Source organism: Rattus norvegicus, chromosome 4 (genome assembly GCF_036323735.1).
Source record: "Rattus norvegicus strain BN/NHsdMcwi chromosome 4, GRCr8, whole genome shotgun sequence".
Lineage (NCBI taxonomy): Eukaryota > Metazoa > Chordata > Mammalia > Rodentia > Muridae > Rattus > Rattus norvegicus.
In genome coordinates this window covers 51,343,227-51,356,356 of record NC_086022.1, presented here as the reverse complement: position 1 = coordinate 51,356,356, position 13,130 = coordinate 51,343,227, and the positions used below count along the sequence as shown (strand labels likewise).

The window sequence follows — 13,130 nt, the reverse complement described above, 5'->3', positions numbered from 1 at the left end:
GTGGCACCGACCTCTTTTGGATGGTGGTTTGTTTGTCTCAGTCACAGCCCTCCTTGTGGAGAAGGCAGCTGCCCTTGCTCTTACTTGAGAACACCGGATGAAGGGTGAAAGCGGCTCTCTTAGCTCCTCCCACAATTTCAGAAGCCACTCTTGATCCGGAAGTGGGAGTTATCTGATGGATGACTGGACGGTTTCCTTGGCAACTTGTGTGGATGCCCGTCCTTGTTTGCCTTTTAGAACTTGTCTTAGTGATGTGCTTAGGAAGAATGTTAATACCTTGGCTCTGGGCATCCGCATTGTCTCTCATGGTCTTGACCTCAGTACCAACCCATTTAGACCCTGTCTCCTTGTCACTTTGGCCACACAGTAGACAGGTGATGATGGACACAGACCACAGCTGTAACTTGCCCCCAGGACTCCGGTTATTAGTTTTTCTCAAAGATGTTGCTTGGATCTCAGGTAACTCAACATTCGTTGGTGAGGTTTTATTTGCTATTTGGCGAGAGAACAAGCCATGTAGCATAGACTATTGTGAGGGTCTAAAACCCAATCTTTTATGGGAGAAACATGAGCCGGCAATTTTAATGTTTAAGTGTGAAAGTGTCTTACTTCTGAAATAGAAGACAGGTTTGGAGATATGCTTTGTGGTTATTGTGATACCCCCCCCCCCCCAAATCTCTAGTTTAAAAAAAAAAAAAAACCAAGGCGGCTTTACAAAGACTCACTACCCTGTGTCCATTTCCAGATTAAATCACCACTTTGAACATTGTCAAGACAACCACATCAGGAAAAAGTTTGAAAACTTTGGATTACTTGTGAAAGAATTACCTGGTCTTTTCCCCATCTGGATGCTGAATCTGTAGAGGGATACATTGATGGTTTGGCAAATGTTAGTAGATCAGACTGGGAAAGAAATGTTGTTTTATATATTTATTTACGTACTTTGGATGGGGGGGGGAGTACAACAAATCAATAAGGTTCACAGGGCAGCACGTTAACGACAAGTCACAGGAGGCGGCTCCATAAAGGTTCTGAAAACTAGTCTCTCATTGCAGGAATTGGATTGGGTTCCCCCCGTGACCCCCCTTCTCAAACACAAATATTTTCATATAATAAAAGCCTGCTTCCTTATAACCCACCCTCCGTTCCCGCGACGCCACCATTTTAAAAGGCTTTGCTGCGAGGACTCTTCCCAGTTTTTCAGGTTTTTAATCTCTCCAGCATTCTATCTTGTAGAGGTGAAGAATGTCCCTGGGGTGTCACTCTGGGTGAGAGGGACAAGAAACACCCACTAGGACCCAACCCGGCAGCCAGCGGCCGAGCATGCGCTGAGAGTTTGTGCAGCTGGCCCTGGCTGCTGCCGCTGCTGCCTTGTCCGGACTTGGCGAGGACTTGGGAGGGACAGCGGCGTTGGGAGGTGGCTTAGCAGAGACTTTCCAGCGACTGCTGCCCAGGATTTTTTTTTTTTTTTTCTTCCCTTTTCTTTTTCCCAGGAGTCAGCGACGGCGACGGCTGGGGAGAGGAAGGCGAGCAAGCGTCTGCTGTTGGAGCCAATGCAGCCCTTTGGCTCTCCGCGAGGAGCGTCTCTCCCCGGATGAGTGTCTGCCTTGTGTCCCCGAGTGTCCCCCCGCAGGAGCGCAGCTCGAACGGTGAGTGGCCACAGGTCCCGCATCTCTCCTACCCACGGTCCCTGCCGCCAGCCGGAGCGGCTTCTACCCAGCGCGGTGCGACCTGCCCGGGGCGCGCGGCCGCGGTGACTTTGCCGGACCGCGCAGGCTTTGTGCTCTGCGGGCGGCGGGGACCCCAGTGTCGCGGAGGCCCGCGGGGCCCCGAGGTTGCGCGCCCGAGGTGGTGGTGGTAGTGAATGAAGACCGGTCCGGCTTGGGTACAGCAGCACCCGCCCTGACTCCCCAATGCCCGCTCCCCGCCACCCCGCCCCAGGCTCATCCATTATTCCCGGACGGCAAACTGCATTTCTCACGTTCTTCCAAAGAAACCCTAGTCACCCGGCAGGATCCCAGCTCTGCGCTGCGCCCCCAGTGGCTCCCCGAGTTCACACCCGAGCTGTGCGCCCGGGTGGTGAGGTGGGAGCGCGGAGGTAGGGCCCAGGAGTCGCCCAGAGAGAGAAGAACACACACGGGAGGTCCAGGTGTGTGTGTGTGTGTGTGTGTGTGTGTGTGTGTGTGTGTGTGTGTGTGTGTGTGTGTCCTCTTGAGGGTGGGGGTAGCAAAGGAGCCTGTGGCATCTCCAGAGACACAAAACTGTCCCCCGGGGAGACAGCAAAGAAACTTTCAAGGGCCATGCCACAGGTCACCCAGGGAAAACTAGTTTAGTGTACGTCTTCATTCATCTAGAGAGGCAACCTTTTCTCTTGGCAGTAGGTATTATCCGATGCCAAGTGAGAACTTTTGGGAGTTTTGTTTCCTTTAAGACTCTAACAAATGAGTTTTGGTGAGAGGACGTCTGGAATAAACCAGGCTTGGGGATCCTGGGGACCCAGCTGAAGGCTGGCGGAGAGGCTCACTTGCTGCGAAGCTAGTTCTCTGCTGTGACTGCCCCTGCAGATCGCTGCTGCTCTGCTTGGACCAGTAGAATGTGGTGAGAGGATGGGGCTTCTCCCTCCCAAGACTCACAATGGCCAGAGAAGATTCCGTGAAGTGTTTGCGCTGCTTGCTCTACGCCCTCAACCTGCTCTTCTGGGTAAGTCTAACAGTTCTACTAACCCAGCAGGTGGGGATGGCTGGACCCGGTTTTCTCAACTACCAGATAAAGCGCCAAAGGGCATGCCTCAGCATTAATTAATGACGTGAGATCACATCCTCTCTTTTTTAGAGAAGTAAAAAATGACCTTATTAGAATACCTTTGATCTAGCTCAAGTTCCATCTGTAATTAGGAGAAAAATAAAAGCATCGTTCCTGTATACAAGTGCCAGTAACTAGAAACTAATCCAAGGATATATAAATGAGTACACGCGCTTGTACTGGCAGATAAGAGAATTATGACACACTACTCAGGAACCGCTAGTTTGCAGGAATTTCAGATAGCTGTGCAAGCCTTACATTTTTTCTTTATGTCACCGATAAAAATTGGTTGGGGCAACTGCTCTTAATATATCACTGGAAGAAGTCACACCTAGATATCTTACTAAGAGTCTGGATAGGTTTTTTAAAGGGAATTCCACCTAGTCTAAAAGGTGGTTTTCATATAACTATTTCTAAGCTGGGAATGGTTGGGGAATTTTATATATGCTTTTGGAAAAAAAAAAACCACATCCATTTAAGGAAACGGAATACATACAATTTAAAAGTCCATGGAAATTACGATGTATGAGTTAGTGACTTTCGGTGTTTTCTATCCAAGTTTTCATGAAGTGTTAGCATTGTATTATTTATAATGCTTATGAACATATGGGCATTAAAACTCTGAATGTTATCAGAAGGTTGTCATACTTAAGCAAGTTCCCTTCTGCCATTTTTGTGTTCCTTTAATAATTTATATCCAATGTTTCCTGCTGGAAATTTTAGTGTGCAGTGTATTTATTTCTGTCTGTCTGGCATTGGCTAGCCCCCTTACTTCCTGACAGCTATTATGGCTGGTCTCTAGAGGAGGATATTTTTGTTAAATCGCTCCTTTTGGATTGACAGCATTCTAAGATGACAAATTAAGTCTTTAATAAGTCATTTAAGCACTATCCAAAAGGACAGCTTTTAAAAGTCAATTACACTCATCATTTGCAAATAGAAAATCACTAATTGATTTTGCTGTGCCTTTTAATTCTTAAAGGGCACATTTGAAAGTTGATCATTAGATTACCTACTTAGCTATCAGGTACTGAGACTTTGAGCTCTGTTTCTTCTAAAATATATAGTTATTACTCCTACTGCTAAATTTTCACTCACCTACATTATTCTTCTTAGTGATGGGTTTGTTACACTTTCACACTAAAGGGATCTTTATGGAAGGCCTTGTTGAACTTCCTTTCTTTGTAAGTCAGGAAATTGAGAGCAAGTTAAATGGGGTGGCAAAGGCCAGCCATTCCAATGGTGGTTGGGCCAGAGACAGAACTCAGCACTCTTGCACCTAGATGACGCCTCTAACACAGACTTTACAAACTTCTGAACCTCCCCATCAATAAGATCTTCTGTTATTCAATTAAAAAAAAAGTCAAACACTGGGGGAAATTCAAATCATTTTGCAAAAGCATCGCTCTTGCGAATAATAAAATTTGCTTAAAAAAAAACTCTCTTAAACATTTGCAGACCTCTTCATGCTACCAGGGATTGCAAAATGTTACTCTTTTATTGTTACTCTGTTCCTCAACTGTCTGACCTCGATGGTATGTTCTGATTTGTGGGTTTATCTAGATCTCTACACCCTCTGTCTCTGGCTCTCCTCTCCCCTTCCCCAGTATCTCATTTGTAGCAATCCAGAATGCTTCCTCTGTTTTAATTTGCTTTTGACAGAGGTAACATGTCCCCATCACTGTCCTCACGTGTCTAGTCACATTCATATGCATCGCTTATATATGGCTTGTACCAAAATGTATGTGTGGACAGCAGAAACCCAACAGCCATTCCACATCAATAAAATAGTAAAGCACAAAGTAGCTCATATGTGGTTAGTATGTATTTGCCGGGTAAATTTAGTGCTTAGGTTGTCTAGTCTTTAACATAGGTATTTTCAGAGGTGTTGGGAACACTGGCAACAAGGTTTAGAAGCCCTGTGGCCAGTGCAGTAACCGCAATCCTGATAATCTCCTCCAGGAGGCAAACAGGAAGTGGATTGCTGCTATTCCTGGCAGTAGGAGTGGTGACTACTACTGCCTTGATTAGATCAAGTACTGCGGTTGATCCAGTAACTTCGTTTGAGCATTCTATGGCTTAAAAATAAAGACATCAATGCCCACTATCGTTTGTCTGAGAGCATCTTTTTTTTTTTACTGTGCTGGAAGTGTTTTTCAATTTTGGCCAGTCTGAAGATTTAGTCTTATGTTATTATTTCTCTTTTCTTTTGCATCTCTCAATAGCAGTAAGAACACCACCTGCTTTTATACATTTACACATATTTTTGATGCATTTCCTTTTGTGCTTTATATTCTTTGCCCACTTTGTTCTTATGGAGGTTTGCCTTCTAGCTTATTGATTTTATCCATTGTTGCAAAATAGTGAAACACATTTTTATAGGTGTTTTTTTCTGGTAGATGAGTATACGTCCTTTTATTGCTCCGACTTTTTTTTTTATCGTGGTTATGGTTTCTTTTTCCATATAGACTTTAACCTTTTTAAAAATGTGTTTTCCCCCCCGGCATGCACGAGCAAGGTGTGTGTGTGTGTGTGTGTGCGCGTGCATGCGTGATGCATATGTAAGTCTGCCAGTGCTATATGCCTGTGGGTGGACATTACAAGATGACTTTGTGCAGTCAATACCCTTTCTCCACCTGTATGGTATGTGGATTCAAGATATTGAACACAGATATTAGGCAACCTCTTTTTGGACTGATAGGTATTGCCAGCCCTAAGATTTTTAAATGTTCATTCAGTTAAAAATATTCATGGGGCCAGGCAAGGTGGCCCATGTTTTGATCTTTATTGTGGAAAGGCTGATGCAGGAGAATTGCTGTGAATTCAACGCCAGCGCTTTGGTAATGAGGTCTAGGCCAGCTCTTGGATACAAAATGAAACTTTGTTTCAGAAAGAAAAGCAAATAGCAAATAAACAACAACAACTGCTCCGTTACTGGAGCAGTTGATAAAATCTTATAAAGTGAGGATTCTAACTTTGGAAAACCTGGCAAATATCTTCAGAGAGAAAGCAAAATCCTTTCAGCTCAGAACAGCTTTCAGCCCCTTGCTGGGCCTGCTCCTAGGCATCTAGTCATCTCTAGCTCTCATCACAGCCTGGTAAAAGAGCTTTCTTTCTCATCCCTCCCCCACTTTTTTTAGATAAAGAAAGCAGTGCTCAGATGAGTTCTGCTGAGACGCATCAGAGCAGGAAGTCCAAGCCCAGTTTTGTTTATTTATCCATATGTAGAAAAGTGATACTGTCAGGACCCGCGCTGAATGTATTGCCGTGATGTCGAGAGTAAGCATCCTCAGCAGGGAGGACTCCCTGTCCACCTGCTCATTCCAAGCCCTCTAGAGCTGGCCTCTCAGTCCAGAGTGCACGAGAGTTACCTAAGCATGCCGCTAAACGTCAGCCTCCTCAGCTTTCCCATGTGTGCGCTCAGCCATGCGCACACGTATGTGTGCTGGAACGGAACTGAGTGTCTTGGACATGCCAGGAAGTCCTGGGCCACTGAGTTACATCCTTAGCTCTCAACATGTTAATGGAGTGTCTGTCATATAATTTGTTTGAGCCGTTCCCTTTCAGTACCAGCAGGAACAAGTGCCAACTTCTTATTGGAATTATAAGTAAAGCAGACAAATATGGACTCTGCATTGATATTTTCTAAATCAGACTTCACATTCTGATCTTGGACAGGGGATCCTCTCTCTCTCTCTCTCTCTCTCTCTCTCTCTCTCTCTCTCTCTCTCTCTCACTTTTAAGTGAACACACCTTCCTTTGTTACCCATAGAGGTTGAAAGTAGGACTTTCTACTTTTCACATTTTAATCACATATATGAATGTGTATATTTTAATACCTTTTAAGTATTGTATTGGCACTCAATTCCCTTTTCCATCCCAGTGAGGTCCCCCCAACCAAGCCCCCAGAAGAGAACAATGTATTCTAATTGGGAAAACATAGACAGCCCGTGTACTTTGTGTTTTGCTATCCTTGAAATTGAAAACTCTTTAAGGAAAAGAGTAGAACTTGGGTCTTTAAGTTTTGTAAGTATGAGGTGTTCGTGTGTCTAGGAGGAAACAAGCAACAGGTTCTCAGACCCCAGCGCTCTGTGTTCTCTTTATTCCTGTGACTCTGACACGGCACCTGTTGAGCGTCTTCTACATTACGAAGATGCTTGACCCGGCTGCAGTTGCAAGGAGACAAGCCATAGATTCCCGCTTCTAGTGCTTCCTGACTGCTGTGTTGTTGTGTGTGGAGCAGCACATGCCGGGTGATGCTGGATCTTTGCTGCTGAGAAGCCTTTTCCTTAAGATGATGCTCCTCGCTGCCCAAGATGGCAGAAGGGTGCCAATTCTCTTTATCTGAAGCCTCGCATCCCTCCTCTTTCGAAATGATGTGTTATGTTACTTGAAGAGCTGAAGGATTTCTTCTCTTTTAAAAGAGACGTCTGCAACTCTCTGATAGGAGTGCTATTCTTAAGTGATATGTGCCTGTTACTATAAAGAGGAGCGGGTATGATTATTTTGAAAGTTTGTAAACATGGCAAAAAGTTCATATATATCATAAAATATGTATTTATAATTTCCTAAAAGCAGGAAACCCTTTTTGTAGTGTTTGAAAGTGCTCTCACCTAGCAATGAGTGTCATTGGTGCTGGCCTACCATTTTAAAGGTTACTAAGAGAGGGTTTCCCTAATTAAACGTGAAAAGAGGCCCAGAAAGCCCACAGGTGAACAGAACATCTCGCTCGTGATTTAGGAATGGGCTGGGGATAGACGAAGCAACAGTAGGAATGGAAGGAATTTTCCTTCTCTTTGGCCATCAGTATCTGTAGTGAGATGGTTTCCTACCATACATACCTTCAAAAGTTATTTTGTCATATTAAAATAGTTCTTAAAATTGCTATTTTCAACTTTAAACTATGAGTAGCATTTGAGTGTTTTTTTTTTTCTTTTTTTGACTCTTTCTAAGTTGTGGTGAAAAGCCCTCTGATTTATTTTGAGTTCTCTTGAAAATAAAATTCCATTACAAAAAAAAATAATCAAGGCAAAATTAGCCTTTTTAAAACGCATCATGTTTTAGCAGTCACAGGCGTAAGTCACTGGGTACCTCACAGAAGGCTTTTGTGGACTAGATGGTAGATTCTGAATTTCATCTGTTCCTACCGGAGATAGGAACATTGGGTCCCTTGATCATCCTACCTACTTCATTCAATGACTAACCCCAAGCTAGGGCAGTAGGACGGTAGAGTTGACTGCAGCTGACTCAGGCAGTAGTACTGAACAAGGCATTCCACCCTTCTTTCATGACTGTACTTGCTCAGCGTGACTTTGAGAATGAAGAAGTCTCCACTAATCATGTCAGAACATGAGAGACTGAAAAAGCGAGTCTCTCCAGCCCAGGGAAGCAGAGTCATGGTATGTAGGGAAAGATGATGATATAGGAAAACTCTCATTCTAAATTGTTATTCTGGGTGCTGTCGATTAAACCGCTTCTAATGAAAAAAGAGTCTGTGCTTAAAATATGCCTCTTGGTAATTTCTCAACCTGTTCTGGCCATTGTTACCATTGTCTATTGTTTGAAGACTTTGGCCAATAGTGCTGTGTGTTTATTTTCCATCTCTGCCATCTACTCATGGGAAGGCATGCAGGGTGGCGGCAGAAATGTCGCAGGAACGTGTAGCTTTGCCCTCCACACCAGTAAGAATTTATTTTACATTTAACTAAGTAAAAAGTCGGCTTTTAGAGAAATAGATCTCTTACTTCAGTCTCAGTGTCTTCAAGACGAGTAGAGGCGCTCGCGAAAACCTCTCTTCTCTGTTGGAGTTCTCTTTGTGGGGACAGAAGTATAAGTGTGATCTGGACCTCACTGACATCCTTGCTAACAGACCTGACACACATGGGAAAGTTTGGGAAGGTAGTGTTAGATGTCTTTCATTCTTGAAGAGAATCCGAGCCACTGGCATGTTCTGAGACTGATTTATGCAAACAATTGAAGGATTTAAAAGCTTTGCTTTTGGCAAAGACTTAGTTTGTGCAAACTATAGGTGTGTGCTTCATAACACAGCTTTGAAGATGTGGACACACACACACACACACACACACACACACAGAGTTCAGATTTGCAAAACAACTTGATGTAACAACCCAACCCTCATAATTAGATTCAGGAGAAACTAAACCATGGTCGCAATAGAACACATTTCATATTTTTAATTATTTTTCGAGAGGTAGCAATTTTTCTAAGCACTTCACAAGGTAAGTTGTAGCAGATACCAAGTGCATATCTACAAAGTAATACATGTTCTCCTTTCTACATATTTTCTTGATATTTAGATAGTCTATGATAGTGCTGGGGGTCATGAATATCAGGTGAATAGTTATGTCCCCAATTCGGTCCATATGTACTAAATTCATAAATTAGAATATGGCATATACTTTGGTCAAAAATAGGAAATACAAGTTTAAAACAAACTAAAAACTAACTTGGATACTTCATAGACCATGATTTAGTTCAGAGCCTTAAGTTTTTCCTGTAAGTTATGCTCCTAGGCTACATAATATCAGGAAGGTTTAGTGGAGTGATTCAGTCTCCCTTTGGTTTAGTCCCTCAGTGTAGCCTGGTTCTGTTTATGCCGCCTGTTTTCAGGATCTTAAACTCAGTGTAAAGCTGCTCTTTGAGGATGACATTGTTTCCAAGCATTTAAGCCATTCTTTTTCAAAGGTGCTTGCTTTCCATGGTAGAAGGCATTGGGTTGATATTTACTTTGATTCATGTTTGAGGAGAACACAGTGAGATGGGGGAGAATGCCAAGTTTATAGTTTCAAGCATTCCTATATTGACCAGCTCCTCTAACAGAACATTCCCAGCAAGGTGAAGTTTAGTTCCAGTTACAGCATCTGATTTTGCTAAAGATCTCAGCTTGCATGGAGAGTAGAAAACATTTCCAGTCAGTTGACTTCTTTTCTCACTCACTCACCTAACTGGTATTAGGCCCTACTGCTGACTTGAGCATTCTTTTAATGGGTAGAATCAAACAGGAAATGAGGTGGAAGCTCCCCAAGGGCTGTGCAGAGAGCATTCACAAGTCCTGTGGGTAAGAAGGGAGCCTGGAGACAATCTTTCCACTGATGTTTGGGCTGCTGTCCAAGGAGAAGTGGAGGTTACTTGCTCCTAAGGACGGGACAGCCTGGGAAGGGTGCTGTTTCAGCAGAGGCAACGGCAGAAGCAGAAATGGGAACTTGGGAATTGTGAATGGTGACCTTTTCAAGGACTTCCATCATTGTTAAACTACGGGAAGGAGCTGGCAGCAAACAGGATTGAAGGGCTAGGTTAAAGAATGAGTAAGAGGGTTTTGTGTGACCTCCTCGGGCTAGGGAAAAGGAAATATCGGTTGGGAAATAACACAAGGACAGCTACATGCTAAAGCATGCTTGACTCTGCAAGGTGGAGGTGGAGTCTATGAGCTTGAAAGACGTCTTGTGAAGACGATTGCTACATCCTGACAAGAGAAGATGGGCCTTGAACTAGCCTGAAGCAGCAGGAAATGGGGAGGGATCTGCCAGATGCCCCTCTCAGGAACCAGGCAAAGGATTTAAAACTAATTAAATGTCCAGTGAAAAAGAGGGAGAGGTTCAGGCTGTCTGCCAAGCTGCCAGTCGAAGTGATGGAAGGGTTCATTACTCCATTCACTAGGCTTGTAAACACTGTGAGGGGGACAAAAGGCTTGGAGAAAAGTGGGGCTGGGATCCGTTTTAGACATGCTAAGATTGAGAAAGGCCGGCCTGTAGTTCTGTGCAGTGTTCGCTCCCCTATCAGATAATCCCATTTCTGAACTGATTTAGGAACAGTTTACACTGAGAGGCATTAAGAGAAACTCTTGGGTTAAAAGTAATGCACGCTAATAACAGGTAATATATTTGGGTATACTTCATCATAAGGACCTTCTATAAAGTAGAATTTTTTTATGATGGATTAAAGGTGAAAAGAAAAACAACTGAGACTGAGGAAAAACTAAATGTCATTCCAAAAGTTAGGGGCTGAAAAGGTGCAGAACTGGGGTTCCTAGTTGGAGTTCAGAGTTCAGTGGCTTTCCATGGCTTCCATATGGTCAAGGACATGCATCTCAGGTAGCTTCGAAGACAAGCTTCCTTGTCTGACTGTGCATTCCCAGGAGCCATTCCCCTCTCCTGGACATGTCATGTTATCGTTTACTCTAGAACCTCTGCTTTTCCTTTGGGTTGGAAAATCCTTTTTATCCTTTCCCTTCCTAATTAACTTGACATTGCTCTTCAGATCTCTGCTGCCTTAGAGAAGTCCCTTTGACCCTGTGGGCTAGGTCAGACAGTCCAAAAGGAGGCGTTGAAAGCGTTGTGCACTATTTCTTTTCTGTGTGACCTCCTCAGGCTATTACCTCTAGGAGGGCGATGAGAGAAGAGGAAATATTGGTTGGGAAATAATACAGTCTGCACTTGCACATTCTCACTTCTGATGATGACAGTGTATGTCCTCTTCCCTTGGAGAACTGTGTCATGGAGATTGTGTCAGCTCCTTCTCATTTGTGTCTTTGGTACATAGTGCCATGATCAATGTATATGCTTGGAAAGTAATACTGACTTACTAGCCAAGACTTTGTTCATCCTGCCATTTAATAAATGCCTTGAAGCATAGAGTTCAAAAGAAATGCATTTTTTTCTTTTTTTCCTTTTTTCTTTCTTTGCCATGAGGGGAAGAACCATGTCTAGTGACAACCACTGTAAATCGGTTATACTCAATGAAGACTCAGGGCTGAAATGGGCTAAGAAACACAAAGATAAGTTGGAGGGGTGAGAGGAAGAGGTGGCTACGAACAAAATCCATTGCAGGAAATGCTCAACATGATTAAAAAGAAAAACGAAGGAACCTCAAAGGTGGAGATAGCGAGATCATTCATTGCTAAGTAGAACAGTTGCTAAGTAGAACAGTAACGGGTGATTTAAATAACTTAAAATGACGATCTAGTCTATCCCTGTGACATTTAGAAGGTAAATACCAACATAGAGCCATGGAGATTGTTGATGAAACCTGTGGGACGCCTTTGCAAAGGAGGCATGGGCTGGTGAATTCACTTACCTGCCTCCCAGCAGAGAGACCTTCTTCGTGGATGGGAGCACACGAGCCGCCTTGGAGGCTTTATCCAGAGAGCCTGTTTTACAGTCAGTGTCTGCATCAGCTCAGACTCGTGCCCAACTCAGATAACCACCTCCTCAGCATTAAAGTCGAAGTCACTGATGTTCATCAAACTGCCAGAAATGTTAAAAGTCAGGAGAAGTGGAATCCCGTGAGAGCGATACTGTTTAAGAAAACAAAGACACGTTTTGAAAAGATTTCAGCTAAAATAGGGAAGTCTTCAGGATTCTGGAGTCAACTCCACCCTCCTCTTTTTTCTTTTTCTTTTTAATAGAAACGTTTCCCAGGCAGAATCATTATTAACATGGTTTAGGTGTTTTAGTTTTCCTTAAACTTTTGAGTTACGAGACTCTTAAAACATATTTCAACTTGAGAGGGCTGCGATTAACCCCTGTCTCCTCACGGCTCATGTCAGTACTCACCAGCATACCCAGCTTCACCCAGCTCAGGGCATCGTGATTTATCACTGCCTCATGGCTGCCGCCCAAGGTCACCCACAATTCACCACAGGTCTCTAGAAGGTAAAAATAAAGTGATATTGTATTCAGGCCTAAAATAATAGTTGAGTTCTTACTGTTTTAAAACATCTAATCGATGTTAAAATTTCTCTGGTTGTCTGCAAATATCTATCTATCTATCTATCTATCTATCTATCTATCTACCTATCTATCTATTTATTGCAATTGATTTGCTTGAATCAGGTTTCAAAGCAGACCATTATATTACGTTGGGCAATCTCTTGAATTCCTTTTAATCTTCAACAGCATTTCCTTTCCTTTTTTTTAAAAAAATATTATTTTTATTTATATGAATACACGGTAGCTGTCTTCAGACACACCAGAAGAGGGCATCAGATCTCATTACAGATGGTTGTGAGCCACCATGTGGTTGCTGGGATTCGAACTCAGGACCTCTGGAAGAGCAGTCAGTGCTCTTAATCACTGAGCCATCTCTCCAACCATTTCCTTTCTTTTTTAAAATTTTTATTTCAGTATCCACTTTTTTTTTAACTCTAAGAAACAGGCTTGTGAAATAATCCCATACTCTCCATTTTATTTAGTGGATCCCAGAAGTGTTAGTTAAAGCTATACCTTGTATTTCATTCCCATAAACCAATGCAGTTGGACATTTAATCAAGTTCGAGTTTGACTGGTAAAAACACTTTATATATTTTTGGG

The 13,130-nt window shown here is 43.1% G+C and overlaps 1 protein-coding gene across 5 annotated transcripts in view; it reads left to right on the top strand.

The window, feature by feature from the left end:
* The first annotated feature begins 1,326 nt into the window (after window positions 1-1,326).
* The window catches only part of Tspan12 (tetraspanin 12), a 75,469-nt gene continuing 63,665 nt past the window's right edge, over window positions 1,327-13,130 (top strand). For 2 of the 5 annotated variants that reach the window (XM_008762790.3, XM_017592685.3), the window contains exons 1-2: window positions 1,508-1,649; window positions 2,565-2,700. In XM_008762790.3, coding sequence (XP_008761012.1) covers window positions 2,635-2,700 — 66 coding nt within the window. In that variant the 5' untranslated portion in view covers window positions 1,508-1,649; window positions 2,565-2,634. Of the gene's footprint in view, window positions 1,650-2,008; window positions 2,150-2,564; window positions 2,701-13,130 lie in introns of those variants that run through there. The other 3 variants (XM_008762788.4, XM_063286235.1, NM_001015026.1) reach the window with 2 other exon arrangements.